At 51.3% G+C, this 26,851-nt stretch overlaps 1 protein-coding gene across 6 annotated transcripts; it reads right to left on the minus strand.

Moving 5' to 3' along the window:
- Nucleotides 1–40: 40 nt before the first annotated feature.
- Nucleotides 41–25,079, minus strand: ASGR2 (asialoglycoprotein receptor 2). 6 transcript variants are annotated; one of them, XR_200041.3, is made up of 11 exons: nt 23,662–25,079; nt 23,195–23,446; nt 19,055–19,171; nt 18,757–18,852; nt 18,120–18,191; nt 17,893–17,979; nt 17,660–17,805; nt 14,166–14,272; nt 13,839–13,950; nt 350–420; nt 41–182 (listed from the first exon to the last, which is right to left on the minus strand). XR_200041.3 is itself a non-coding variant. In XM_045083246.1 (11 exons), the coding sequence occupies exons 3-11, from the start codon at nt 23,301–23,303 to the stop codon at nt 11,098–11,100; spliced, it is 1,020 nt and encodes a 339-aa protein (XP_044939181.1). In that variant the 5' UTR covers nt 23,304–23,446; nt 23,662–23,841; nt 24,539–25,079; the 3' UTR covers nt 10,716–11,097. The 6 variants fall into 6 exon arrangements, 5 of the variants coding, with proteins under 5 accessions (XP_044939181.1, XP_044939180.1, XP_044939182.1 ...); XM_045083246.1 differs by lacking the exons at nt 41–182; nt 350–420 and adding an exon at nt 10,716–11,271 and having other exon boundaries at nt 23,662–23,841; nt 24,539–25,079; XM_045083245.1 differs by lacking the exons at nt 41–182; nt 350–420 and adding an exon at nt 10,716–11,271 and having other exon boundaries at nt 23,662–23,841; nt 23,987–25,079.
- Nucleotides 25,080–26,851: the final 1,772 nt, after the last annotated feature.

A 26,851-nucleotide genomic window follows, 5' to 3' on the forward strand; every position in this document is an offset into this window, starting at 1 on the left:
CCACGGCATGCGTCTGCCTAAAAATGGGTCTCGAGGGTTTTCCCACGCCACGGCTCATGGCCATCTGTTTAATGGGGCTCCGGAGCGTACAGGTGCCAGACCGCCGTGCATTTTGGGGACGCGGCGTCCCTGGCTTTTGTAAGTAATGTTGAAGCGGAAAGGCTCCTATTTGCCTGTTTGCACTAAGAACACATAATTGCTCTTGGTTAGATATCCAGAAGCAAAATGAGCAGAAACATCGACCTTAAAATTTAAAAGTGGACAGACACTGCCAAGGCACACTCAAAAGACATTACCAATTCACCTTCTCTCCACCCGATTTCACTTATCCACACCTTTGCCGACCAACCTGTGCATTTTCGCCGACGTGATGTTCAAGAAGTTCCTTCTGTCTTATCTCAGTTAGTACCGACACAATGGCTGGTTTAAAAGAAACAAAGTTTTGAATTGTATTTTAAGTTTAGAAACTGTCTGAGGCGCTTTTATTTAATTAAAGTTCATTATGAGCACCCACACCTGGAAGACAAATGTGTTATAGCTCTTCTAAAGCAGGACCTGCGGGGCGCCTGGGGGCCTCAGTATGTTGAGTGTCTGCTTTCGACTCAGGTCGTGATCCCAGTGTCCTGGGATCGAGCCCCTCGTTGGGGTCCCCGCTCAGCAGACAGTCTGCTTCTCCCTCTCCCTCTGCCCTTTCTCCTGCTTGTGCATGCTTTCTCTCTCTCAAATAAAATCTCAAAAAAAAAAAAAAAACCCAAACAAACCAGTAAGTACACGTCAAGAAAATGACGGTTTCCCACATTGTCAACGCACTATGACTTCCCTCCATTACTGAAATATTTCTCACAAACCTTGATGTTCACACAAACAGAAAGATGGACACCTTCTATAGGAGAAGGCGGCCTCTGACCACAATGATTTGACCAGAGGATCCTTATCTTCTCATCCCTTTATGTTAAATGACTAAAAAGCCACAGAAAAGAAGCCCATCACAATAAAATGCAAAGCAGGGCTGATTTTAATCTCACATGGAGACACTTGCTGTGACCTGCATGTCCCCAGATAATTGTTTCTTTAGCGCCATGCATTGTACGTACCCAGATTCTCAGAGCACAGCACTGATGACCCAGCACCACTGTTTTGGGTCTGAAGGGATGGGCTTTCTACCCGTCTCTCCCATCTTTGCTTCAAGTGGATTCCCTTTATAAAGGAAGGCTTCTCCTTTCCTCAAAGATGGGAGCTCGCCTTATTCTGTTTCCATAGAAGAGGTGAATTTCTCTTCAATGAATGGTGCTTTGTCAGTTTCCTTCCGTTTCCATAAGCTTTCTAGCCCCGCAGTTTGGATGTACTCCTTTAGCTACACAATCACCCATCACTTATTTCCCTGCATTTCACTATTTCTCCTAGGTGATACCCACTCCACACCCTTCGTGCTTTTTATCTGAAGGTCTCTTCTGTCACGTTTCACTTGCTCTATTTCTATTAGCATTTGTCCAGACTGTATTCCCATGTCTTGGTTCAGCATGTTTGTGTTGCTTTGTTTTAAACACAAGATCATGAAAAAAAAAAAATATATATATATATGGTCGTGGCTTATAAACAGCATGTCACTGGATTTCTCTAACCCAATGTAAAAGTTTCCATCATTTGTTGGAATTAAACCCGTTCGTATTTATTGTCATGATTGATATGTTTGAATTCTATCCTGCCATTTGATATCACATTTTTCAGTCTACCATATTTTCTTTTTTTTTTAAGATTTTATTTATTTATTTGACATACTCTGTGTGTGTGTGTGTGTGTGTGTGTGTGTGTGTGTGTGTGTGAGAGAGAGACGCATGCTCCCCACTGAGCAGGGAGCCCAGTATAGGACTCGATTCCAGGACTCCGGGATCATGACCTATGCTGAAGGCAGACGCTTAACCCACTGAGCCACCCAGGCGCCCCTACATTCTTTTTTTTTTTTTTAAGATTTTTATTTATTTATTTGACAGACAGAGATCACAAGTAGGCAGAGAGACAGGCAGAGAGGGGGGGGGAAGCAAGCTCCCCGCTGAGCAGAGAGCCCAACATGGGGCTCGATCCCAGGACCCTGGGATCATGACCTGAGCCGAAGGCAGAGGCTTTAACCCACTGAGCCACCCAGGTGCCCCCCTACATTCATTTTTAATAGACATGTTTAATCTCAAGCCTATCTTTTATTTTTTCCTGTCAATTTCTTTTTTTTCTCACATTTGCTGTGTGAGATTTCAATTTTTTACATTCTCTTCAATTTTGTTCCAGTATTCTTTTTAAGATTTTATTTTTAAGTAATCTCTTCACCCAACATGGAGCGCTAATTCACGAGGGCGAGATTAAGGGTCGTGTGCTCCCGAGACGGAGCCAGCAGGGCGCCTCTGCTCCGATATTTTTTAATGATTAATGTTTACATTTAAATAATTAATCCATCTGGAGTCTATCATTTCTGGGTAGTGTGAGATGGAACTCTGGCTTGGTTTCATGCCAAACGAAAAACTTATTTATAAACTATATTCTGTTTTGTGTTTTCTCCCAACAGATTGAAATAAGATTTCTGTTAAGTTCCTAACTCTATTCATATGTATTTCTGGGCTGGGATTCTGTGCCACCAATGCAGTTTTTCTTCTTGTGCTCATACCACACAGATTTGATTTCAGCAGATTTAGAATAAGTTATCTGAAAGGGATCTCTCTGCAACCCCCACCCCAAACCACATTTTCACACAAAGCTCACAGGTGTCTGCTCTTGGCCCTAACTTTGTTTTTCCAGGTCCCAGCGCCCCCATTCTCGGAAAGGAGACCCCAGCTGCAAGAAATACCCTTCTCTAGTCTGACCATGGCCCACATCCTGGCCAAGCATAGACCCCTTTCCCACATCCCCCACCATGGGCACAGCTGCAACTCTCTCGAGTCTTTAGAATCCCCTTAAAATGCCCAGCCAGACCAGATCTCAGAGCTGACATTTCTCTCAACATCTGGCCCCTCTCCTCCCTCGGAAACAGAGTCAACTCGTACTACTCCTTGGTCTAATCTTTTTTTTTTTTTTTTTTTTTTAAGATTTTATTTATTTATTTGATAGAGAGAAATCACAAGTAGATGGAGAGGCAGACAGAGAGAGAGAGGGGAAGCAGGCTCCCTGCTGAGCAGAGAGCCCGATGCGGGACTCGACCCCAGGACCCCGAGATCATGACCTGAGCCGAAGGCAGCGGCTTAACCCACTGAGCCACCCAGGTGCCCCTCCTTGGTCTAATCTTGATGCAATTCCTTGCTGCCCACATCATGGGCCAACCCAACATTATCTCTCACAATTTTTTTAACCATAAAATTTTATACACGGTTAGGCTTGTATTCCTCTATGTGAATATTAATGTTATTTTCTTCTGCCCCCTCCATCGTTGGCATTCAGGTCAAAATTGTATTATGTTTATCTATCACTTCTCTAATAGACATTTCTAGACCACCCCACCCAGCCACAATGGGTTGGACAGAAGACACGATGTTTTCAATTACATATGCAACTCCCACCAGATAGACCTGATCATGTAGCACAAAACAAACCTGAACAGACTTAAGCAAGTTGAAATTTTACCACAAAGGTCCTCAGATCGTAATGGAGTTAAGCCAGAAAACAATCAGATAGAAAACCGAAAGATCATTTAAAATCTCCAACACCGGGGTGCCTGGGTGGCTCAGTGGGTTAAAGCCTCTGCCTTCGACTCATGTCATGATCCCAGGGTCCTGGGATCGAGCCCCATGTCGGGCTCTCTGCTCCGCAGGGAGCCTGCTTCCTCCCCCCTCTCTCTCTCTCTGCCTGCCTCTCTGCCTACTTGTGATTTCTCTCTCTTTGTCAAATAAATAAAAATTTAAAAAAAAATCTCCAACACTGAAAAAAATGACACAATGCTTTCCTAAAGAATCCAAGGGTCAAAGACAAAGTCTCCAGAGACATTAGAAACTATTTTAAACTGAATTATGACTAAAATACAACAAATCAGAATTTGTGGGACGCAGCTGAAGAAATGCTTGGAGAGAATTTTGTAACATAAAATGCTTATGTATGAAAAGAAAAACAGTCCTGGGGTGCCCAGCTGGCTCAGGAAATACAACTCGTGACTCCTGATCTCGGGTTTGTGAGTTCGAGCTCTGCATCGGATACAGAGATTACTTAAAAGTCAAATCTTTTTTGGGGGGGGGTGGCGCCTGGGTGGCTCAGTGGGTTAAGCCGCTGCCTTCGGCTCAGGTCATGATCTCAGGGTCCTGGGATCGAGTCCCGCATCGGGCTCTCTGCTCAGCAGGGAGCCTGCTTCCCTATTTCTCTCTCTCTCTGGCTGCCTCTCCGTCTACTTGTGATTTCTCTCTGTCAAATTAATAAATAAAATCATTTTTTAAAAAGTCAAATCTTTTTTAAAAAAGAAGAAAGGTTTCAAGTCAACAACTTAACATCCCACTTTAAGAAATTAGGAAAAGGAGAAAACAAACCGAAAGCAAGAAGAAGAAAAGAAACACAGAGAAGAGCAAAAATCAATCAAAATTTTGTTCTGAAAACAGAAAAATAGAGAAAATCGATGAAACCAAAAGTCGGTTCTTTGAAAGGATCAGTATAATTGATAAGCCTCCAGCAGGCCTGACAAAGAAAAAAAAGAAAAAAAAAAAACAGGGAAAAAACAGAAATTACTAACACCAGGAATGAAAGAGGGAAAGTCCCTTAGACTCTGAAGATATTAAAACGATAATAAAGGATACTTCTGGAAAAGTCTATGCACAAAATTTTAGTGACTTCAGTGAAATGGGCAATTCTCCTAAGACCACAAACTACCCAAACTTACCTAAGATAAAATAAATCAACTGAGAAGTTCTATAACCCTTAATAAAGACACCAGATTCATAGTTCAAAGTCTTCCCAAGAAGAAACCTCTGGCCTAGACAGCTTACCTAGAGGATCCTACCAAACGCTGCAAGAAGAAACAACCACCAATTCTACGAATCCCATCCAGAAAGTAGAAGTGGGGGAAACACTCCCTAATTCATTTTATCAGGCCCGGGCGTTTTCCCGGCTGCCGAAACCAAAGATAAGAAAAGTGAACCACAGGTCTGCATCTCTCGGGACCTCAGAGACTCAAAAGATCAGGACTCAGAAGAGTCATGAGTTGGGGCACCTGGGTGGCTCAGTGGGTTAAGCCTCTGCCTTCGGCTCAGGTCATGATCTCAGGGTCCTGGGACCGAGCCCCGCATCGGGCTCTCTGCTCAGCGGGGAGCCTGCTTCCTCCTCTCTCTCTGCCTGCTTCTCTGCCTACCTGTGATCTCCCTCTGTCAAATAAATAAAAATCCTTAAAACAAACAAACAACAACCAAAAAAAAGTGTCATGAGTTACAACCAAGGGAAGCTCTCCCCGGGATTCGAGGCTCAGAATTCAGAACTCGATCGACGCCATCTGCCCCAGCAGCAATCTCAGAAGAAAGTCCACGGCACCGGACCCATCATCCAGAATAGGCACAAGACAAAAAGGAGACCCATTCCCATTTTTGTTTTGTTTTGTTTTTAACTCTCTGCAAACAAGGAATAGAAGGGAATTTCCTCGCCCTGGTTAAGGATGACTGATGCGTCTTTCCACTGTTATAGGACAAGCTCTCCTGGATGTTTCTGCCCCATACATTTAGCTCTAAGATGGGGCTTAACTCTGGGTCTCCAAGTCCAGGCTGGACTCGAGCGAAGCTTTATGTACGGGCCTCGGAGTCTGCAAGCATGGGGAGGGGGCAGACACCGCCTGGCCTGGGCTTGGATCCCGTCCAGGTCTGTACGCTTGTCCTTCTTGGCTGGCACCTGTGTCCCATGGGAGCCACAGGGACATGCTGCAACAGGACGCACAGACAGCAGGAGCTCCTTGGGACTGCCTCACTCGACCCCCAACGGCCGCCGGGTACAAGACTAGCCATACTCCAGATCCCTTGTTCCTGGCACGTTGTAGGGGCTGGGCTCGTGACCCGACCACCCCCATGGGCGCAGGACCCTGCCCGACGTTATGTGGACACACTTCCTAATGGGTCCCTCTCACGGCAGCCTCCCCTCGGGGCCAGCTTTGGCCGCACCCTTGGGTGACTTCCTCCTCTTCCTCCTCCCGCTTCCCCATTCCCCAATCCTAAGTTTTCCTAGGAACACTGTCTCAACACACCACATGTGGTCTCGGGGCCACCGCAGACGATCTAGGACAGGAGTCATAGGCGGCCATGGTCCCCCTTCCTCTTTCTTTCCTCTTCTCCTCTCAGAGCTCAAGAGCTGGGGCGAAGGACAGAGGAGTTCAAGGACAGGGCAGTGATCTGGTGTCGCGGTGGCCGGTGGCCAAGACGCTCTTCACAGCAGCGTCTAACACGGCCTTTCGTGGGGTCTGAGGGTGGTGTCCCTGAGATTCTGAGGGGACCCACTGCACCAGAGCAGTCCCTCACGAGGAAGACGGGTGATGTGGCTCCAACGGCTGCCATCGGCTCCCGCCCCAGGGAGCAGCCGCCTCCCCAGGGTCTCCTTCGGCCTCCCTCTGCCCCAGCTTCTCCCGGGCGGGGTCCTCCCTGCATGGCTGCTGGAGTCCACCAGGCTCTCAACCTTGTCCCCGCCAATAACCAAGAGCAGCCTGACCCAATCCCGCCCGGGGCAGCTCCAGCTGGTTCTTTGCCTGCAGAGAGCTCCTGGCAGGGGTGAGTCTCTTTCTCCATGATCGCCCTCGAGACTCCTGGAGACACATCCACAGCCTCCCCGAGAGCTCCTCCCCTCGCAGACGCCCCAGCTCTCCTGTGGTTCCCTTGGGACTCCGGCGTCTGGCTAATGGCATGTGCAGAAGCATTTCCCTGCTCCAGATGCAGGCAGAAAAGACCCCCGGTGCAAGCCCTGCCCAGAGGCATTGGGCTCCTCTCCGCTGGAAAGGCCTGACATGATCAACGATCCCTCTCAGCTTTGGGAATGCCGCCAAATTTCTATAAAAACAGGAAAAGTGTCGCTTAATCTCTCATGTGGCCGTGTCACTTTTCTCACTTCCTTAATCGGGCTTTGCCAAGATTTTATTCTTTTCACATGAGTGTTTGGGTAAACAGATTTTTTTTTTTTTTTTTGCTAAGAGGGTAGAAAAGACAAGCTACAGACTTGGAGAAAATATTTACAGGCCACACACCCAACAAAAGACCAGAATACGTAAAGAATTCTCCGAACCCCACTCAGTGAGGAGATGATGCGTGGAGGCTCTAACGTCTTGTCCCGTCGCATTCACTCACTGATTTGCTCCCAGAAGACGCTCAGATATAGGTATTGAAAGAAATTATTCAAACGGCCCAAAAATACTTTCTAAGCCTTTCGAATAAATTCATGCAACTACAATTATACAATGAGATATATTTTTTAAAAAAGAATTCTCAAAATCCGACAGTAGAAAACCCCAAGAATCCAATTAGAAAAATGGGCCAAAAAACCCACAAAGAGACATTTCCCCTAAAGAGGATATGCAGATGGGAAATGAGCATGTGACAGGGCACCCTGTGCCATCAGCCATCCAGGAAACACAAGAAGCCACAGCGATGAACCACCACACACTTACCAGAATTTTTAAAATGAATGGTAGCAGCCAAACGCAGGGGAGGCTCTGGACAAAGGGATCGTTCACGTGCTGGTGGTCGAGCGGGACAGAAAATGGGGTGACCACTCGGGAAAGCAGTTGGGCACTTTCTTCTGGAACTCAACATGCAACCCACCTTGTGACCTTGCATATTCATCCCAGAAAAATGAAAATTTGTGTAGACATAAAAATCTGTGCATGAGGGGCACCGGGAGTGGGGGGCTCAGTCGTTAGGCGTCTACCTTCAGCTCAAGTCATGGTCCCAGGGTCCTGAGATCGAGCCCTGCATCGGGCTCCAGCTCAATGGGGAGCCGGCTTCCCTCCCTCTGCCTTCTGCTCTCTGTCTCTCTCTCTCTCTGTCAAATAGATAGATAAAATCTTTTTTAAAGAAGCTTAATTTTTAAAGTATTTATTTATTTTAGAGAGTGAGCTGGGGGAGGGGCAGAGAGATGGGGAGAGAAGCAGACTCCCCACTGAGCAGGGAGCCCCACTTCCCAAGGCTCAATCCCAAGACCTCAAGATCATGACCAGAGGCAAAATCAAGAGCCAGACGCTTAACCAACTGAGCCACCCAGGCGCCCCAAAAGCTTAATTCTTAAAATGGGTTTTAGCTTTACCCATTCTGCCAGTCTGGGGAATCTTCTAATATTTTATATTAATTCCCTCCCCTTACTATATTTTGGGTTATATTGTAATTGACTTTTTCCGATTTTTTAAGTTGAATATTTGGTTTACTTTCAGTGTTTAGTTTTCAGCTATGAAAACATGAGGTTGGGCGCACCTGGGTGGCTCAATCAGGAAAGCATCTGTCTTCAGCTCTGGTCATGATCCCAGGGTTCTAGGACCCTCGTTGGGTTCCCTGCTGAGCAGGGTGTCTGCTTCTCCCTCTCCCTCTGTCACTGCCCCTGACTCGCGCTCACTCACTAGCTCTCTCTCAAATAAATGAATAAGATATTTTTTAAAAATGAGGTTGTACATGTTCCTCTGGGCCAGGCTTTTGCTGTGTCCTATAGGTTTTGACATGTTTCTTTCTTTTCTAGAAAATTTTCACTTTGAATCATGGTGATAATAGGATAGCAGCTCTTCATTTACAAACAGCTAAGCTGTCGTGGTTCTCTTTTTGCTATTTATATGCAATTTTAATTTTAATAAGAGAATGCAAACTTAGAAAAAACATCTCTCCTGGGGTACCTGGGTGGCTCAGTGAGTTGGGCCTCTGCCTTCGGCTGAGGTCATGATCGAGGGTCCCGGAATCGAGCCTCATAGCAGGCTCTCTGCTCGGCAGGGAGCCTGCTTCCCCCTCTCTGCCTGCCTCTGCCTACTTGTGATCTCTGTTGAATAAATAAATAAAATCTTTTTTTTTTTAAATCTCTCCTTTTGGGGGGTGCCTGGGGGCTCAGTCAGTGAAGCGTGTGACTCTTGATCTTGGAGTTGTGAGTCTGAGCACACTCTGTTGGGCACAGAGATTACTTTTAAAAAATTGACTTTAAAATAATTAACTTTAGGGGCGCCTGGGTGGCTCAGAGGGTTAAAGCCTCTGCCTTCGGCTCAGGTCATGATCCCAGGGTCCCGGGATCAAGCCCTACATCAGGCTCTCTCCTTGGTGGGGAGCCTGCATCTTCCTCTCTCTCTCTGCCTGCCTCTCTACCTACTTGTGATCTCTCTCTGTCGAATAAATAAATAAAATCTTTAAAAAAATTAACTTTAAATTTTAAAAAAACTTTAAAAATTAAAAAAAAAATTATCTCTCCTTTTGGCATGTGTTCAGGTCTTTCTCTGATAGATTGCTGTGGCAAAATTGCCTCTAAAAGCACAGTATAAGCAAGTTTTGTTTTTGCTTATTATTATTCTAGGAAGCTGTTGGCGCCGCTACACTTTCATTCCCCACATCTCTCAGACACGGTTCTACTTATGAGAGTTCTGCTCACAACTGGAACGCGCTCGGGTTTACTCTCTCCACGATGAGTCATCCTAATAACTCAAAAGAACAGAAGATTCTGTGTGTGGCCATTTCTGTTTTATTTTTGTCTTTCTTTACTTTCCCGTCTTGCCTTTAATATAAAGGTGACTTTGATAGCCCTGATGAGCCAATATTGACTCTTTGTTTTTTATTTTTTGTTTTTTAGATTTTATTTATTTATTTGACAGACAGACATCACAAGCAGGCAGAGAGGCAGAGAGAGAGAGGGGAGGAAGCAGGCTCCCCACTGAGCAGAGAACCCGATGTGGGACTCGATCCCAGGACCCTGAGATCATGATCTGAGCCGAAGGCAGAGGCCTAACCCATTGAGCCACCCAGGCGCCCCTCTTTTTTTGTTTTAAAGAAATCTTCACCGTCTCGAACTCAAGACCCCGAGATCAAGAGTCACATGCTCTACCGCGTGAGCCAGGGGGAGGCCCCTTGATATCTTGTTATTAACTAAAGTCTGTAGTTTGCTTTATGGGTCACTGTGAGAGAGAGCACAAGCAGGGGGAGCCGCAGAGGGAGAAGCAGGCTCCTGGCTGAGTGGGGAGCCCCATGTGAGACTCGATCCCAGGACCCCAAGGTCATGACCTGAGCTGAAGGCAGATGCTTTACCAACTTAGCCCCCCTGGCACCCCAATCCTGTGGGTTTTGACTCATGTATAATGACATGTATCCATTAGTAGAGTATCCTATAGGACAGTTTCACTCCCTAAAAATCCTCCGAGTGCCACATACTCATCCCTCCCTTTCTCGCTCGGAATGCCCTGGACCCACTCATCTGTTTCCCGAGTTTCAACTTTTCCAGAATGTCATAGTGTCGTAATCCTAGAGAACGTAGTAGACTTTTCACATTGGCTTTCCTCACTCAGCAAGACTTAGCACTTACTTCTAATGTGATCATTTAAAAGTTATATTTTCAGGGCACCTGGGTGGCTCAGTTGGTGAAGGGTCTGGTCTGCCCTCTCCTCAGGTCATGATCCTGGGGTCCTGGGATCGAGCCCCGTATCGGGCTCCCGCTCAGTGGAAAGCCTGCTTCTCCCTCTCTCCCCACTCCCCCTGCTTGTGTTCCCTCTCTCTCTCTCTGTCTCTGTCAAATAAATACATAAAATCTTTAAATAAATAAATAAATAAATAAATGTTACATTTTCAATTCATAATATGAGGTAGGGCTTAAAAAGATTTCAGTTTGAGCATAAAAGCCTAAAATCCAAGATCGGAGGGAAATACAGAACAGCAATGTGAGGTCAGTGGTGTGACTCAGTCACAGAGTTTTTGAAGGGGAAATTTTCCGGGGGGCGCGGGGGATCGGAGCGGCAGGGAAGGTGGCCCAGCCGGCGCATTTCCAGCAAGCGGGAGCACAACCCTCCCGGCAGCCCAAGGGACCAACCACGTGCCTCTCAGCCACAGTCCTGAACTTTGGTGAATTATGAAAACAAAAGTGATTTTGACTACACTCAGCTCTGGTGACCAGCGTCCCCTCTTTCACACCACCCCCTCGGTCAGGTGGGCTGTTTGGGTCAGGCTAGCAAGTTAGGCGGGAAATCCATTTGGTGTGAGTGCGAGGGACATGGGCTGTGGTCTGCAATCGTGCCGCATCCTCTGGGCCCGTCCACCAGCAACGGCTTTCAAGGGACCTTCTCTCACCGGCCGTGCAGACTCCCTGGGCGGCGGGGGGACCCCAAGTGCTCTGAAACACCTGACAGCAGCAAGAAAGGGGAAGCCACAATGACCCTTCTCTTTTCTCTCTAGAAGGTCCCCCGACATCTCCACCACATGCAGAAGCGAACAGAAAAAAGTGTAGGGAAAACGCATCTTTGAGGTGTGTTGGACGATTGTTACAAACGTCCCATCGTTTTTCAGGACTGTGATGTTCGTGGTAGCGTTCAGCTTTCTGAAGTTGGGGGGGTCCGACTTAAGTAAATATTAGCTGTGATGCTTTTGTATTCACAGTGGGTTTTTTTTTTTTTTAAGATTTATTCATGTATTTGGGAGAGGGAGAGAAGGCAAGGGGGAGGGGCGGAAGGAGAGAGAATGTTAAAGCAGACTCCCCCGCTGAGCACAGAGCCGACCCGGGACTCGTTCCCACGACCTTGAGAGCATGACCTGAGCCAAAACCACGTGTCACACACTTAACCGACTGTGTCACCCACACGTCTCCATAATGCTATTTTTCTAAGGCAGGCTCCTCAAAACTATGTATGCTTTGGGCCCCATAAACCTCCTGTTCATTCGCTCACAGGTTTTCTCCAGGAAAGAGGAGCAGCTCAGATCCTGGGTAGACGACAGGGTCAAGCCAGCCAGAACAGATACAGATCCTAAACTAGGATTTAAATGAAAATTGTTGCAGACTGAATTAGAAGGTCGTGCCCATCAACAGGAAAGAAAGTTACTAAGTAATACAATGGCTCCATAAGAGATACCCATTGGCAGGCATTATTTAGAAATTCTGATGTCTACGCAGGGAGACACAACAAAATGACCAGAGAGGGCTTCTCTGAGCAGCAGGGGCGCAGCATCCAGCCCCCTGAGACTTCCAGCTCTACCTGTGCTCACCCGGACAAGTGTCTGAAGATGTCCTGGAGAACTTGGCAAGTAAATGCCAGGAAGTGTCCTCGCGAGGACAGAAGCAGCAATCGCTGGAAACAGGACGTGTGAAAACAAGCAAGTGGCAGCTCGCCGTGGGCCCCGGCGGGTGTCTGAATTAAGTGTGGCCATGTCAGGTCCGTACTTGGGAAGTCTCTAGCACTGGGACAAAACTTGCTGGGGACAGCGGAGGTTGGATGGATGCCCGCAGGCCCGGGGGGAGTAGGAGGAAAACCCTTCCCAGGGAAATATGTTATGTTGCCTCCACACCGGGAACCCAGGAAATGTCCTGATGGGACACCTGGGAGGGGTGATTTTAATGGATCAATGGACAGGGACCACAGGGCACATCGGTAGTTGGTCAGACAGGATTCTGGAGTGGGGGGTGTTCGGGAAGGAGATGAGCGTTGGAACTAGCAGAGCAGATTGGCCGGGCCAGCTCCGTTGGCTAAAGCCCAGACAGGAGCAAGAAGACTGACCCTCCCAGGAGTAAGAGAGAGTCCTTCCCACCTGACCCCTTCACGCTGGGACATGGGCTGTCTTCCTGGCTTGGGCTGCCGCGGAAACACCGCTCTTCCTGGATCTGGCTTGCTGCCTTCACAGGAGCTACACCTGTACTCTCCTGGGTCTCAGGCTTTGGACTCAGACTGGAACTGGGGTCACCAGCTCTCGGAGGTGTCCTGCTTGCCCGCGCCCCTGCAGAACCTGGGACTTGCCACCCTCCATAACCGCGGAGCCCACTCCTTGTTAAAGATCTCTTTAATAATCGCACATACACAGACAGATCGTGCTGGTTCTTTGGAGGGCCCTGACTAAGCCAATGGCCATGAAATAGTTAAGTCTGGGAGAAGCGGGAGGGTGAGGAGCATCCTGTATGAGAGAGAAGCATTTTTTAACTAATAAGATCTATTACTTTTGCAGCAAAAATAAAACAACACTAATTGTTTAAAGAACCTCTTAGTATCGGCTTCAGAATGATTTTGGGAAGTGACGTTTAGAGGTGGAAGCGGCATGACAACCTGTGCTGGAGAAAGGTCTAGATCTCTTAGGGGTCCAGAAGAGGTGATCCCACCACAGACAGGATACAGCATCTCACCAAACCCCGTTCCCTTAGTGAGCATCTTCTGCAGCCTCCTGTCAGCCAGGCCACAGCCCCTGGGGTTAGGGGGAGCCTCACTGTTCCCCAAGACTTCTTCTGTGGGAGACCCCATGGGGCTGGGGGTAGCGGCTTCCCATGGCAGCCCCCACCTGCTGGCCCAGATGAGCATCTCTGCTCCAAACTCCCCTCCCCTCCCTGACCCATGTCCCTTGGCATGGGGTCTCGAGGAGCAGCTGTCTAGGACAGAATCTGTCCCCCCTCTTCTGTGCTCCCCACACCTCCCAGTTGCAAACGCCCAGTCCACAAAACCTTAAGTCTGAGCGCCTTCTTTCCCTACTCCATGGAGCGGGCTGAGGATTATAATGATGACGGTGACTTGGCCGAAGGAGGCAGGACCTCAGTGTCTCCAGGGGTCTGGGATGCTTACAGCCCCCCCCTCCGATCCGTCCCGACCCCACCCCTCTATTTTTCCTTTCTTTAAAATCCCCACTCTGGCTGCAGAGAGCTGGGGGCGGGGCAGGGGGCGGGGCGGACCCCTAGGCCGTAATGTTTCGCCTCATCTCGCACACCCAGCGCTGCACCTGCTTGCAGAAGTTGTCGTTCCAGCGGCCGTTGGTCCGGAGTTCCGCGCAGTCTTCGCCTCCACCCACCTCGTGCCCCTGCCAGTCATCGGGCTGAGTGGCCGCCCAGTTCCTAGGAAGGCAGGACGGAGCTCAAGCTCCCAGCCCTACCCCTGCCACCCCCACCTCAGAAAAGCACAGCGGAGGAGGAGGGGTTCAGGGAGCAGACGCAGCAGCCTAGGAGGGAGAGGGTTGGGGAGCCTCATGGGGGGGGTGGCAGTGTCTTGGGATGAAAGACCAGGGGGCTGGCCCCAGGCCAAACCAACAAGACAGAAGGAGGCCACTCACTTGTAGCTCTGCTCATAGTCGGTGCCGTCCACCCATTTCCAGGAGCCGTCGCTGTCGGTGAGACCTATCCAGGCATCGAAGGGGTTCGTGTGTTGCATAATGAACTTCTGCAAAACAGGCGGGGAGGAAGGTTCTGGTACACTGAATGTCCATGCAGGCAGCAGCTACGGCTGCCTCCGCCTTGTCGAGCTCCCTCTTCCCCTAGCCGAAGAGTCCGCTCCCGACACAACTATTCTTGCTTTTTCTCCTGGAACTGGAGCGACTGCTGAGTGGAACTGGGTGGGGCCACGCCTCGTGCTAGGTGCTTTCGGAAGGTTATCTTTTTCAATCCTTCCAGAGCTCTCTACATTGGGTGGTCTGGCGATTCGCACTTCACCAAAGCAGTTGGTCAAGCCCAGGAATCCCAGTACCGGGGTTCATGACCGTTGTCCCCTGACCTGGCACCCCACCTCATTCCCAGCGCAGAGCTGCTACACCGGACTCCCATCTTCTGGCATCTTCTGCCCATGACCTCAAACTCTTGGAGTCCTGACTCTGGCCCCTGCTGCTCCCACGAACTCCAGAACCCATTGTGGATCTCAGCTTCGCTCGCCTCTCAAGGGCAGGTGCCCCTGGTCTGGCTTCTCTGGGTAGCTGTGCTCTCTGGAGTTTTGCCGGGCGGGGGCTTCCAAGCTTGGACCCGCTGCCCAGAGCCCCATTATGACTTGGCTACATTGGGGTCCACAGTCTGCTGGCAATGTGCGAGGACAGTGTGGTGGTGGCGGAGGAGATCTCTGAGACACCCCCCAGGACTCATGCACACACCCCCAAGGACAACACACCCCCATGTGGCTTTCTCTTACAGAAGGGACTGAAGTCCCAGGGTGTGGGAGGGTAGCAGTGGGAGGGTATAGAGGAAACCATGCTTGGCTTGACTAACATACACGCCAAGCCCTTCCCTTGGACGGCGTGTACAGGGTCTGCAGTCCCATTTGGGGGGAAATTTCCCAATTCCATTCACTTCCTAGAGATCCGATCATGATCCCGGACAACCTCACCGGAGCACAGGTGTGGCAGTACCCTCGAATTCTAGAATCCTGCCAACAGGACAGTGTTTTGTGCCCAAAGAGCGACCCTCAGAGTCTGGCGGGCCTGGCTCAAAAATTCAGAGGACTCAACAGAGCCGGAGGGAGAATGCCAGAGACCAGATATTCTATTTGCTGCCACCTGCTGCCCCCACCCCCTCTTCCCATCACCCCTGCAGCTGAAGAGCTGAACAGAGTACAAATCACCAAACTTCCGGGGGCTATCCAGCTCTCTGTGGTGAAGACAGAGGTGGGGGGATCAAATAGTGCCAGGTATCGGAGAAGATGGCCCTGGAGAATTCATCTTCCCCATTCCTGGGTAAGTAACAGGCAAGAAAGAATTGTGCCCATTTATAAAATGGTGGCATGGCGAGGGCAGGGATGATCAGGAAACTTACACAAAATCAAAGAGGAGACGGATGATAGAAAATATCAAAGAAGACATCCAAGAAGAAAGAGAACACAATGATAAGGGAAGGGAAGCAAAACCCAAGAGAAAGATTTGAGCCACGCGAAAAAGCCCAGGGACTCAGCAGAAAGCAGAGTCTGGGGTGTGCACGACAGGCTGGAGGACAGGACTACAGCACAGAGGGACAGAGAAAGAAGCGCAGGCTGGCGGTTGTGGTGGACACATGGCGGAACAACGTCTGGGTGACCCATTCATCCAAGAGACCGCACAAGAGAAAAATGTTCAAGTATTTAAAATTATATTTGAGGGGCGCCTGGGTGGCTCAGTGGGTTAAAGCCTCTGCCTTCGGCTCAGGTCATGATCTCAGAGTCCTGGGATCGAGCCCCGCATCGGGCTCTCCACTCAGCAGGGAGCCTGCTTCCTCCTCTCTCTCTGCCTGCCTCTCTGCCTGCTTGTGATCTCTGTCTGTCAAATAAATAAATAAATTCTTTAAAAAATAAAATAAGTAAAATTATATTTGAGAATTTAGAAAACCTACATTTACGAATTTAGAGGATACTTCTGGCCCTGGAGGGAAACCGCAGAGAGAAGGTGCAACACGGAGATATATCTGGGCGAGGCTAATGAGATTCAGAGACAGAAAAGACTCCAACTACTCGGGCAAAATGCTTGCGGAATCTCAGAGAAGAGAAGGAGGCATGATAAACTTCAAAGTTGCTAAGAGACTAGATCTTCATTGCTTTCTGCACTAAAAAAGTAAGAATTCTGAGATGGGCTAAGGGTGTTAGCGGATGGTGCTGGAGTGATTCTGTTGCAACACGAGTATCAAACCAACACACTGTTCCCTTGAACTTCCATGTTCTATGTCAGTCACATCTACGTTTTAAAAAAAAAAACAAGGCTGGCGCCTGGCTGGCTCAGTCACTAAAGCGAGCCACTCTTGATCTCAGGGTCATGAGTTCCAGCCCAGACTGGGCCTGGAGCCACCTTACCAACAAACAAAAAGCAGGAGACCCATGAAGAACACACGAGGACTGGTTTCCTCATCTTTCGTACGGAAAATTGTATGAACTGTTCAATTTTCGGAAGCCGATACATTTCAGCCCATCCTTTAAAATGATCGAAGTAATCGCTAGTATGGCCCAAAACAAGCTACATCTAGTTCAACATACCGTAGGGGAGAAAACAAAAAGAACACATCTCACACAGCAAAGGCGAGAAAAGAAAAGAATATCGACAGGGGGAAAAAAAGAAGAAGAAAAAGACAGGCTGGAGATGAAACATGCCTGTTAAAAACGAATGCAAATGAGAGACACATCTATTAAAAGAGAAGAGGCTTCGGTTTTTAAAAAATCAGAAACCAAACGTATTCACAACCTGTAGGAGAAATCACGCGCGCGTGCACACACACACACACACACACACACACACAGTTTCCTTGGTCCCCTCATGTCTCTCTCCCTCGAAGGGGTAAGAGTGGCCGCCCCCGTGGGGCCATGAGGGTTACGGGTTATTTTACGAAAGTGCCTGGCACAGAGCAAAGCCTCAGCCACTGTTACCATCACATCCTCCTTTTCTGAAAAAATGCCCCCTGTTATCCTAACAGCTAGGCTGTCCCCTGTGAACTCTGCTGTTCAGGCTTGTGGCCGGTGGTGGCCGTGGGCAGGGGAGACCTGGAACGCTTTGGAGGGACCCAGTAATCCGAGGTAGGCGTGTCCCTGGGAATCCAGCCCACTGCGTCCCTTGCTTCCAGGGGCCACTCGCCCACATCCAGCACGAAGGGACTGAGCTCTCCACCCAAGCCCACGGCCCTGCAGCTCGTTGCTTCTGGAATTCTGACCCCCCCCCCACGCCATCCCCGCCTGCCTCAGGTCACCTGCTCACCTGGCTCCTGCCCCTTTGCCCTGAGCTCTTGGCCTTAACAATATCCCACATGCTAGAGTCAGCCGGGGCTTCACCATGAACTCCCGACTATCCCTTTGGTTAGAGACCGGGAAGAAAGCAGCCTGAGCCCGGCCCACCTGCTCCTCCCGGGAGTTGATGACCACCAGGTGCGCGCTCTCCAGCCGGCAGTACCGTTCCGCATCGGCCCACGTCTTCCCGGAGTGGGAGAACCAGTAGCAGCTGCCCTCGTACTCCAGCCAGTTGACGGGGCAGCACTGTGTGCCTGGCGGACAGGGGGCGGGGACAGGGAGGTGAGACGCAGTGGCGGCGGGCACAGGCGTGCTGCGGCGTGGGTCCCCTCCGTCCCTACCGTTGCTGCGCAGGAAGGCCATCTGACAGGTGAGGATGCGGAGGTCCACCGGGAAGTGCTTCACGTGCAGCAGCAGGGCAGCGTGATCTAGGGCACGGCACGGTGGGGGGGTGCGGGATGCGGGTGCTGCGGAGCCCACCTGCCGGGACCCCACCCCACAGGGCGAGCCGGCCTGGGACTGGGACACGCGGGGTGCACACACCGGTGGGGGGGGGGGTGTCTCTGACCTGCTTTCAGATCCTTCTGCTGCTTCTCCAGCTTGGCCTCCAGAGAGGTCAGCTGCTGGCCGGCACTGCCCCCTGAGGAGGAGGAAGGCTCATCCATTCTCCCACCTCTGCCTCCTTCACTCCCCTGCATCCTGCCCACCCGAGCACCTGGGGAGGCCGCCCCACCCTCCGCCCCCGGCCTCCCCACTCGCCCCCACCCCTCGGGGGCCTCTGCAGCAGGTCCCCGTGTTCTCGGTACAGAGCCTCGCTTCGTTGCTTAGTGCAGTGCCCGCCTGGGAAACCTGCCCTCACCCGCCTCTCTGCCCAGCCCTCACCCCTTCGCCCCTGCCATGCCACAAGGGGTCACACTCCTGAAATGGAGGGTGGGCTTTCTCACCTCCTGGCTTTGTGGATTCTGTTCCCTTTACCTGGCACCAACCCCCATGGTTTTCACCCGCCTAGTCATCCTTCCAACTCCGTCCACCCAGGGGTCAGCATCCCTGGAAACCTTGCCCCGCTTCTCAGGCTGGGTTCCCGATGGCCCAGGCAGCCCGCACACACCCCTCCTGCAGACCCCACGCAGGCGCCCAGCATGCAGCGCTGCAAAACCACGCGTGCAGATAAGCTGCAGCCGCTGCGGCACGGAAGCCCCACGCACCGTGGAAGAGAAGGGTGCTGATCTCCGACAGGACCCCGTTGGAGAAGTGGGTGAAGTTTTCTTTTAGGACCCGCAGCTCCTCTTGCAGCTGTGCTCCTGGCCAGGAGACAGGGAACAGGACAAAGAGAGGAGGGCTAGTCCCACTGGACAGCTCCAGCCTGTCCATGGCCACCCCTCCCAGCGCCATCACCCCCAAGGTGTCCCAGCGCTGCCCCTTTCCGCTCCTCTCTGAGCTCTGTGAGCTGTTGGACCCCTCTCACTCCGCTCCCCCCGCCCCGCTGGCCCCTGCGACCCTCACTTTGGGACCCAATCACGCAGATGGCCACCAGCAGCAGGATGTTGAACCCGAGGACGAGCAGACTGAGTCGGAACGTGGAGCAGACGCGCTGAAGAAGGGCAGGGCTCCGAGGCCTCCCTGCAAGGCAAGGGGTGTCAGAAGAGGGCCCTGGGGAGCCGGGAATCCCAAGAGGGGACATATGGGAGCACCCAGGGGCCAGAAGTCTGAGGAAGCACAGCCCGCATGGATAGCAGGAAAGTAGACTGGGGAGAGGTGCGACTTGTGGCAGAGTCCCAGGGCTTTGACCCCAAGGGTCAGGCATCGCACACACGTGCATCTGCACACACATAGACATGCACACACACCAACACAGGTGTGCACAACACAAAGTTCATGGCCCACGATACTCACATCATCTGTGTGCAAAGCCCGCGCCACACCTGGAGGCCCCAGAGGCCGGCACCATGTTCTTCTTGCAGTCCATGCCAGGGCCCCTCAGACACTCCCAAAGCACAACACACCCCTCATCCCTTCCGTGCGGTTCACTCCGCCGCAGCTGCACACCGCTCCCCAGAATCCGCCTTCCCACCCCTGCCCTGTCTCCCCTCAATTCCCTCTGCCCTGGGGCCTCCAGAACCCCCAGCTCTGTGGCCAGCTCTCGCCTCTAGCCTCAGCCTCCTCACAGAAGCCTCTCCCTGCCCTCGGCCACTGGAACCTCGACCCCTACACACACGTGCACATGCTTCTCTCATCTCGCTGTCACACTCAGTGCCGTGCACACAGTCACTGAGTGGCCACACTCGTGGCCCCCCAAACGGCCTCTGCCACCTTCGCTTTGGGACCTGATCACACAGCCGGGCCCCACGTTGACGCAGAGAGACCATGTCTCTGACACATGCACTGCCTGCTCCCCTCTCTGCGCACAGCCTCCCCTGTGCACACCCTTCCCTTCACACCCTCTCCTCCCCGCGCATCTCTCCATGCAGAAGCCCACCCTGACCACAGTCTTCCCCACCCAGCCAGGGCCCCATGGCTGAGTCCGACCGTTCTCTCAGCCGTGTCCCGCTGCCGCTGCCCTGCTTCCCAACCTGACCTATGATCTATAAACCCCAATTCCAGGCCGCCCGCACCTCCACTCTGAAGCCAGACCTCCTTTGGTTGAGCCCAGCTGTGCCACCAACTGGCTCTGGGATCATGGGCAAGTCACTTGACCGTTTGGTGCCTCAAATCTTCTCATGTCCACTTCTAGTATCTAAAATAGCCAGACTCGGGACACCTGGCTGGCTCAGTGGGTTAAAGCCTGTGCTTTTGGCTCAGGTCATGATCCCAGGATCGGGCTCTCTGCTCAGCAGGGAGCCTGCTTCCTCCTCTCTCTCTGCCTGCCACTCTGCCTCCTTGTGATCACTGTCTGTCAAATAAATAAATAAAATCTTTTAAAAAAATAAAAATTAAATAAAAGTTAAAAATAATAAAATAGCCAGACTCACAGACAGAGTCTGGGAAAACAGAAGTCGCTGTTCTATGGGTATGAAGTTTTGGTTATGCAAAATGAGGAAGGTCCAGACCTCCACTGCTCCATCCTTAACACCCGCATTGTCTCTAACCAGGTTCTATGGCACACAGAGATGCTGGTGAAGGCGGCAGGACTCATGCTGGGTATTCTTACCACAGCTTTTCAAAATGGGGGTAAAAGAGTAGCGACCTGATTGGACTGTCCGGAGAACAAAATGAGGTCACACATAAAAAGCACTGGCCAGACAAGTTGGAAGGTGAAAGGTTCTGCCAGACATGGAAACATGGAGGCTAGATCACCCTCTCCACCAGAAACAACTGAGACCAAAACAAAAACAAAAACAAAACAAAACAAAAAAACAAGAACAACAAGAAACCCAGACAACTACGAGAAGCCATCTTTTTCAAGACACCTGAACTGCAGGCAACAAAGGGCACGGATCCCTGAGAGATGGGGGACAACCCAATAAGCCTGATGGTCCCCTGGCCACTGCTAGGGGAAAGTTTCCAGCTGGGCAGCGGGGAGGGAAATCCAAGCAGAGCCCCGCAGACTCCCCGAGCTGAGGAAATGGAACTGAGAGTCTGGGGAGACCACAGTGGCAGAGGTCATGGGACAGTGTGTCAGAGAGGAGAGAGCTGCCCATAGAATTGGGGAGGTCTGCAGAGGGCTCCCCCCATCCCAAGGAACTGCTGAGTACTGACCAACACAAGCATGTCAGGAAAACTATCCCAAGCCAGGACAAAACCAACCCAGAAGGGCTGGGGAACAGAGCCTCGCACTCATACAGGTCAGGGAAAGGTGCTATGGGGGAGCTTCGGACCACCTAACAAATCATAAAAACAGGGGCACCTGGTTCGCTCAGTCGGAAGAGCGTGCAGCTCTTGATCTTGGGGTTATGAGTTCAAGCCCCAATTTGGGTGTATAGATTACTTAAAAAGTTAAATAAACTTAAAAAAAAAAAGTAACAGCTTTTCTTTAAAAAAAAAAAAAAGTAATAAAAGCAAAACAAAAAGGATCAACCTGATTCCATGTTGCTTGACGGCACCCCAAACAAAGCTGGAGAGTATCTAGAGGGATACAAACATATCTAGCACACAGAGCGGTAAAATTCACAATGTCTAACCCACAGTCGAAGATTACCAGGCATGCAAAGAAACAGGAAAACCCAGCTGGTACTGGGAAGGTTAATAAATGTATCAAAACACCCAGAATGGACACAGGTGTGAGAATTAGCAGACATGGGACTTTACAACAGACATTGTAATTGTATGTTGTTCAAAAACACATGTACAAGTCAAGGAAGATACTCAAAAGTCCCAGGTTGAACTTCTAGGCTTAAAAACTACAATGTCTGAAATGGAAAATACATGGAGTAGCATTAGTGGACGGTTAGACGTCAGCATAGACACAGCAATAGCAACTATCTAAAAAGAAACAATGAAAGAGAAAAGATTTTTAAAAACAACAGAGGGAGCATCCGTGAACTCTGGGGCCATGAATCCCAGCATAATTACATTTCTGGAAGGAGAAGGAGCGGGGGGGGGGGGCAAAAAAAGGGGGTTTTGAGGAAACAGTGGCTGAAACATTTCCATACTGGTGGAAAGCCCAGGCTTCTCAAGTGCTGGGAAAAGCAGAAGCCTGTCTTGGAAAATCAGGTGCCCCAGTCTCCTGCCTTGCGGCCCATCGGGTCTTTTGGGGTGAGCTCCCCCCGCTCTGTGAAATCCAAAACCTCTTGACTCTGTCCAAGCCTCCTGCTTAAACTGTGAATCCTCTCGCCCTCAGAAGATCCGACATCATTCCGAGAGCTAACCACATACCAGGCATCACGCGGGCACTGAGGACACATAGGGAGTGACTCATGTGGCCCCTGGCTCACTCCCTGGGAAAGGAGAAGCTGTGGGTGAGAATGCCTGGCCCCCCTGCTTACCTCACCCTAATCAGCACCCACCCGCCCCTACAGCAGTACCAACCCTCCTGCTGTGTGCCAGCCTCAGGCATGAGGGCCCCCTTCCCAACCCAGGGTAACCAACCCCCCGCCCTAAGCTCGGAGCCCCAACCCCCTGGTCTCCATGGAGCCTCACTCCATCACCAGACCCCCTCCCAGGCTCCTGGCTCCTGCCCCTCAGCCCAGATCTCTCTTGCCGGAAAACATTTCCTAGATACTTGGAGCCTTCCTTCGGGACTTGGCTAGGGAAGGATCTAGGCAGGGTGCTTAGAGGAGTGGGGGTCTCCTGGGAACTCTCTGTGCCCCTCCCCCATCCACCAACCTTCCCACATACACACTGTCCTGCCTGCACGTGCTTTCCTTTCCTTGCACACACAGACATGCGCACACACGTGCACATAGACGTGCGCACACACGGCACACACATGCACACACACGTGCACACACGCTGCTCAGGCTGGGAGGAAGGAGGACAGAGTCATCGTCATCTCCAGCCTCCAGTGTGCCCTGACCCTCAGGGCAAACACCTTTCCCTTGGATCTCCAAGGGAGAGGAAGGTGAGGTCAGGGGACCAGCAGAGGAGACAGGCCTCCTCTACCTAGAGAAGCCCTGTGCCTTGTCTCACCTGAATGTGACCTCAGAGGGACAGAGAGCGATCCACAGCCAGACGGAGGGGAGCAAAGCCCCAGAAACGGACACTTACCTACGTAGAACTGGTCTCCTCTCCTGGGGTTGTGCGCACGCGGGCCCGGGCCCTCCCCTCCAGGCAGCTGCTGGTCATTGTCCTCGGTGTCCGGCTGCCGGATGGCCATGCCGGGCCCAGGGCTGGAGCTGGTTCGGACTGAGGCTCTAGTTGCAGGGGCTGAGCTCGGAGCTGAGGCCTGTGCTAAAAGGCTGCTTCAGGGAGAGGCCGATGATGGGGCTGGAGGTGAGCAGGCCGAGGCCACCACCTGGGCTGGGTCAAAAGGGGGAGGTCAGTTTGGGGCAGAAATACAGCTGGGCCTGATCCTTCTCAGGAGACTGCTCAGGGCTTGACATGGCCAGGAGCCTCCCTTCCATACTCTCACGGACCGAACCACCCCCTCCTCCATCCAGCTCCCGCCGTCCCCGAACTAGGGTCTCCTCATTACCTGATATCCCCAGCCCCACCGGCCGCCCAGCCCAGGTTACCTGTAAGAGGTGCGGAGGACTGACTCCTGGGTCCCTCGGGTGGCCTGGGCCCCAGGGCGAGGAGGGGCTAGGGCGAGAAGTGGAGCAGGTGGCACCAGGAGGGGCCGTCCCCGTGAGGTCCCTGAGCCCGTGTGTCCTGGCGTCCGAGTGGTTCTAACCTGGCGTTTCCTGCCCCCAGGACTTTGGACAGTAAACAGAAGTGGAAACAGGGTTGGAACTCGGGCAAAGCATGGCGGGGGCAGGGGACACGACGGTCTCTGTTCTTCCCAGAGAAAGGGGTCTCCTGGCCTGCCCCGCCCACCCCCACGGCCACCTCGCTCCTCACCACACAGTTCGGAGGGGTCCAGGCCAGGAGGGGCTGGGGTGCAGGTCACCTGTCCCCCTGCCCCTCCCCCGCTCTCCCTCTCTGTGCCCGGATTTCCCATTATTGCTGGTGTCTCCAGATGTCCCCAGCAAGGATCCAAGGGGCCGGTTCTCTGCTCTTGCCCAACATGAGGGATCTGCAGCCAGGCTCCCCAACTCTGGGCGGGGTCACCTCGCTCTCCCGGGAATAAAGCTCCTCGAGTGCCCGGAGCTTGCGGGGAGGAGGCAGGAGGCAGCCCTCCCTGGGCCTAGGGATCCGACCTCACCAAGCCCCTTCCGTGGCCCTGGCAACATGAACCTTCTGACCCTTGCCCAACGGCTGCTGGCCAAGGGCAGAGTTTCTCCTCTTCAACAAAGCCTTCGTGCTGAAAAAGGAATGAGGGGCCTGTGTGTTCTGGTGGTAACTTTCTGACACACACAGTAACCCTCCGTGAAGGACACAGGCACACACACTTGTGTGTTTTACTTTCTTCTGAATCTCCTAGTTCATAGTGGACACTCAACGAGTACTTACGGCAGGAATGAGGGAGAGAACGGAGTCTCACGTTATTGACAGGAGGGTTTCCGTCCAGCAATGTTACCTTTGCTCCTTGCGTCCTAGTTCATGACCAGCTGAAGGGAGTTTCCCAGGCCACTACTCGAAGTCTGGAAAACACTGCTGGGAGTCCCCGGTCTTGGCAGGTTGTGGTTTTCGTGCCAAGATTTATTTTATTTTATTTTAAGATTTTATTTATTTACTTGATCAGAGTATCAAGATCACAAGTAGGCAGAGAGGGAGACAGAGAGAGAGGAGGAAGCAGTCTCCCCACTGAGCAGAGAGCCCGATGTGAGACTCGATCCCAGGACTCCGGGATCAAGACCTGAGCCGAAGGCAGAGGCTTAATCCACCGAGCCACCCATGCGCCCCATGTTCCAAGATTTAGGTAAGAGCACACCAAGTGGATTTTCTGCTGTAGGCCAAGGTTGACTGACAGCCATGTGGACATGGAGGGTTCCTCACTGGCCACACACTTCAATGGAACTGATTCCGAGTTGCAGGGTTCGATCCCCATACCCCCTCCTGGGAAGAGAGAGCAAGGACCATGAGAGACATCCTCTGCCTCCTTCTCTTTCTCCCTGTTTGAAAGTCAGCATCTTAATTTACCAAAAGTCGACATAAACATTCTGAAGGTTTCATATGGTCTTGTCCTTTTTTGGGTTGGTTTTTTTCTAATTTGGGTTATGGAATCCTGTTTTATTACTCCTGAGTTCATGATACGCCATCTTCTCCCATCTCTTGTCCTACTTTCCGTCCTCCATCCAGTTTCCCAAACCAATTCTACTCTCCACAGGCAGCCAAAATGGCGCGCTTGCTTATGTGACAGTGTCCGAAGAGGGTGGCCGTCAGCTTCCTCCCCTGCCGTACATGCAAGTCCCACCACCCATCCATAGCTAGAGTCTGCTTTCCCTCCCCTTGCATCTGAGCTAATGGCATGACTTGCCGTGACCAGTAGAAAGTGCTAGAAGGGACACTCTTGCCAGTTCTGGGCCAAGCCTTCAGAGACCCGGAAGGTTCAGCTTTCAGTCTTTGACACCAGCCACGGGCTTTAAGAAAGTCCTGCTCTCCTGCTAGACAGAGACAGAGAGACAGAGAGAGACCACACAGAGGAGCCCTGAGGCCCAGGGACTTCTGGGAGCTCCCAGCCCAGCCCCGCCCAACCGCTGAGTGCCCCCAAGCGTGTAACCCCAGGACAATACAATGTGGGCCACCAGGCCTCGCCCTGCCCAAATTTCTGGCCTCCGAGAATCTTAAGAAATGATGCGTAGTCCTTTATTTTAAGCCACTGACATTGGGGCTGGTGTGTTATGTATCCATAGGTAACACAAAGCGTTTCTATGTCTCAGTAAGAAGCATTCTAAAACACGGAGTGGCTTTTGTGTGTCTCTGCTCTAGACGTAATCGGATCTCCCATAAACCTTTTGTTCCTAAGCTTCTTCACCCAGCAACAAATGTCTAAGATCTGTCCATGTTGCTATTTGTACATCTGGCTTGTTGCCAGGAACCCATGCGTGGTAGGCACTGGCATGGATCCGTCACGGTTTATTTCCGCGATGCCCCGGTCGTGAACCCTAAAATGTCTCCTACCCCTGGCCACCACTGCGGTCAAGGTTCTCATGATGCTCCCATGAAGACCTACACGAGAAGTTCTCCTGGAACCATATCCAAGAATGAAATCACTGGGTCCCAGACAATTCCTCCGCCTCATTCCAAGCACAGGCACTTTTTTGTATTTATGAGATTGTATCCACAGTATTATTTTTTTGTAGTAGTAGTCTTTGCTCCCTTTCTTTCTTTGCTTGCCTAGTCCTCTGCCTCCCTTACACACCCCCTCAGAGCACCGTCCATCCCTGCTCCTTCTATGAGAATATTAATAAGCCAGAAATTATCTTTCTGTCTTCTCTCTGCTATAAAGGCTTCATCATGTTCCTGGGTGGCTCTAGAGGAGACCTTCCCTGCAAAGTCCACCCAGGGTCAATTTAACGAATCACAACTTCGCAGCTGCTGCCAGTATTCTGCTGTCCTCCTGCTTTCTTTTTCCACATTTCTAGAGAAGAGGGGACTTGGACACTTCCTCCTCTCTGCGCTAATCACTTGGGTTTCCCCTTGTGTGTGTCACTTTCTCATATCTATTTTCCTCTTGGGTTCCTCTTGAACCCACATCGTGGATTAACCAGAATTTCCGGTACCTTCTATTCCAGATACTTGTTCAGAGAGCAAGAAAGATCTTTCAAAAATAAAAAAAAAAAAATGATAATAATATTGCTACTAACTAAAAAGTTGTTAGTA

The sequence above is a fragment of the Mustela putorius genome, unplaced genomic scaffold (genome assembly GCF_011764305.1).
Source record: "Mustela putorius furo isolate JIRA1106 unplaced genomic scaffold, ASM1176430v1.1 tig00000695_pilon_pilon_pilon, whole genome shotgun sequence".
Lineage (NCBI taxonomy): Eukaryota > Metazoa > Chordata > Mammalia > Carnivora > Mustelidae > Mustela > Mustela putorius.